The sequence below is a fragment of the Notothenia coriiceps genome, unplaced genomic scaffold (assembly GCF_000735185.1).
Source record: "Notothenia coriiceps isolate Sejong01 unplaced genomic scaffold, NC01 NC01_scaffold00006750, whole genome shotgun sequence".
NCBI lineage: Eukaryota > Metazoa > Chordata > Actinopteri > Perciformes > Nototheniidae > Notothenia > Notothenia coriiceps.
In genome coordinates, this window is record NW_011339451.1 from 1 (window position 1) to 3,214 (window position 3,214).

General features: G+C 41.0%; 1 protein-coding gene across 1 annotated transcript; it reads right to left on the reverse strand.

The window, feature by feature from the left end:
• Positions 1-1,092: 1,092 nt before the first annotated feature.
• LOC104943778 (midasin-like) lies at positions 1,093-2,580 on the reverse strand (the record flags this gene model as incomplete). Its single annotated transcript, XM_010769246.1, has 2 exons — positions 2,313-2,580; positions 1,093-1,200 (listed from the first exon to the last, which is right to left on the reverse strand). Coding segments are annotated over exons 1-2 (236 nt in total), but the record flags the coding sequence as incomplete, so codon positions are not given.
• Between the last annotated feature and the right edge of the window lie 634 nt (positions 2,581-3,214).

The window sequence follows — 3,214 nt, forward strand, 5'->3', positions numbered from 1 at the left end:
CCAATTCCATTTCACTTTAAATTCCCCGCGAGTAAGTCACACGTTGTCTCCCGCTTGTTGCTATATTATTAATTTGTTTGCTACGCTGCTGCACGTGCACGCGGAGTGCCCTGACCTGGCTGTGTGTCAGCCCCGCCCCCGTCTTGTCTGCAGACTTGGCAAAGCATTAATCCAAGTTTTTTACTAACCGGTATCAGTATGTAGTTACTTCAGCATAATTTTGAAACGTGTATTACAATTAAATCACTGTAAAATAGGTTAATTTTCTCGTAGTTGGTTTCCATCACAGTATTTACATTGAAATAAGCCCCGCCCCCTCTCCAGCGCGTCCTGTTTGAATGACAGGAGTAAACACAGCTGACATCCGCGGTGAAACTCCAGCGGTTAGAGCGATGAGAATATTTGCATCGCGTCCGTTGTGAACGCAGCCTAATGCAGTTCAGAAAACACTGTTCTGACCCTTTTAAAACAACTTCGCGATTTTAACAGTGTGAGGGGCACACAGGCCATGGTGGCCGTAGGACATACAATTATTTGTGGGGCATAACGGCCAGACCGATGGGCTACGACGGCCATCGCCGTCATGGCCGCCGTGAAAATCCTACCCTGGTACCTACCTAGTAAAAACAAAAATCTGAAAACCTGTTTTACCACTTATGGATATGGAAACTAAACTTCTAACCCATAATGCTCTGCCCTACTAATGGTTCATTTCATACGAACTCACCGAGGCATCCCGGGTTATGTTATATATTGTTCCATTTTTCACTGGACTTGGTTGACATTTCTACTAAACAGCAAAATAACCCTAGAAATACATTACAACATCACATTATAGGGTTGTTGCAGAATACTTGAAAGTGTTTAAATTATTAAAATAAATATTTGTTGTACTGTGTAGTATTTGTTTAGTTCGATTTCTCCTTAAAAAAAAGTGTTGGCCTTTCATAAAAAAATGCAACAGATCTCCCCTTATGTAGAACATAATATATAAGACTAGCCATATATTAAATATATATATATATATATTAGTATTTTCTAACACTTTATAGTGGCTGTTATCTGATATGACAAAAGAAAAAAGGAACATACTTGAGTTTCATGTGCAGGATCTCATCACTGGTCAGCACTTTCCTCTGGAAGATGGTTTTCTGATTATCAGTCATATGAGAGACCAGCGCTAAACACTGGGCTGTGTACCTGTGACACACAACAAGAAAACACAGTAAGTCTCATTTGTAAGGTAAACAAGCAGGAAGCAAAAGAAGGCCAAGATGTTGTAGAAAAGCTGTAGAAAGTTCGAGAGTTCTTGACATTATATGTGAGCTCAGTTCAGATACCGTGACTCCCAAACATTGTATAGCTGAACGATGATTCCTCTATCAATTTATTAAAGCATCAGAAAAGGGTGCTTCACGCTTGTTTAACCGCAGAAGAAGGAATTCTCATAACACGATGGAAACCCCCACATACTGTATTTATCAAGCAATGGATATCTTCCTTCCATGACCTACTGATCTCAGAGCTGTCAATCACTTCTGCTAACAATGCTAAAGGAGAAAACACTGGAGGCTATATAAAGAGCTGCTGATCTGGTGATTTCTCACACTCTACTGCACTGCTTTTTTTAAATTAATACTTGCAGCTTGTTAACTATACTGATAAATGTTACATACATTGTCTATAACTGTACTGTTACCATTCTTGGGCCAGGACTCTCTTGAAAAATACATTTGTTATCTCAATGAGACCTATCCTGGTTAAATAAAGGTAAAATAAAAATAAAATAAAATATTTTGCTTCAGAAACCTAACACTGCCAAATAAACTCAACAAGTCCAAATGAGCATTTCTAGTTTAAGCTAGTCTACTGTTTCAGAATAAAGCTTATGACGGTTGTAGAAGCCAACAAGAGTAACTTGGATTTTTTAAATGATCCTGTGGTGTGTGCCATGACTGTGCGACATTGAGCTGGCATGAACAACGCCAGGACCCTCGAATGGAAAAAAGCTGCAGGAAATTCAGCCGTCAGCCAGTTTGTTATTTACAAATGTGTCAAAACGTCTTCTGTCAAATAGGCCAATTGTAGAAACCTGAACCATATTTGTGAAAAACAATGTGAAATCTTCATCATATAGGTGAATGATTACAAACTATCATTATTACTACAACATTATAACATTATTTAGAGAATAATAACACTTAATGTTTTAGATTGACTCTGTTTAGCAAGTTCTAAGTTTCTGCTAACTAAGTGGATACTTTGGAAATCCCTCTTGTGGCCCCTGAAGACCCCCCAGGTACGGTACATACCCTCGCACTATGACATCACTGGTGAGCAGCTGGGACACACAGGGGCTCCAGTCCCACAGCATCCGGAACTTGGCACAGTCACTCTGGAGGAAGCGCAATGTGGCCCCCATGAGGTCCCGCAGCTTCATCCTCCGCGGGCCGTACTGAACAGCCGACGCCTCTTCACTGGTGAAGAAGAGCCTCTGAAACACTGGGGGGGCATTGTTGAAGTACCTGGCAGAAAACCTGATGGAGAACAGTGGATTACACAGGACAGGGGTTCAGCCTTTTATCATGTAATCCAATGCCAGTATGTGTCTGTAGTAGGGATGGGAACGATTAATCGAATATTGGAAATTATTCAGGTATTCGAATATGAGAATATGAGTTATGAATATTTGTATTGTAATTTTTTATATTTGAATTTCTTTTGGGAGGGGTGCCTAAGTTGATTACATATTATCAAATGTAATAATTCAATGTGTACGACAGTGCCATAGCTAAGTGTGTTAGGTCTAAAGGTGTGTTTTGCTCCGCTCACCGGTCCCTCACAGCGGGCAGAGCTGCAGGTGCTGATCTCTCTCTCTCTCGCGTCCAGTTATACTTCACTCGCGTTTATGTCCAAATCCATCAGATTTAGCTAGTTCTAGCTAATGATATGGCTGCTGCTACACGCTCCCTACACGCAGGTCACGCAGACTCAAACCTCATCTTATGCCCAAATTCTAGCTGAGAGGGTCTTCTCTACAGCTCGCCTGATTGTGAACCGCCTCCGCACCCGCCTTTCCCCTGAGCATGAAGACATGCTCATATTCTTAAAGAAGAATGAGTATTGAATAGCTGCATGCTGTGCATAAGCCCTGTTATAGGTTGTTGATCTCTGTTGTAATAGGGTTACGTTACCCTAACCCGTTATGTTGTTC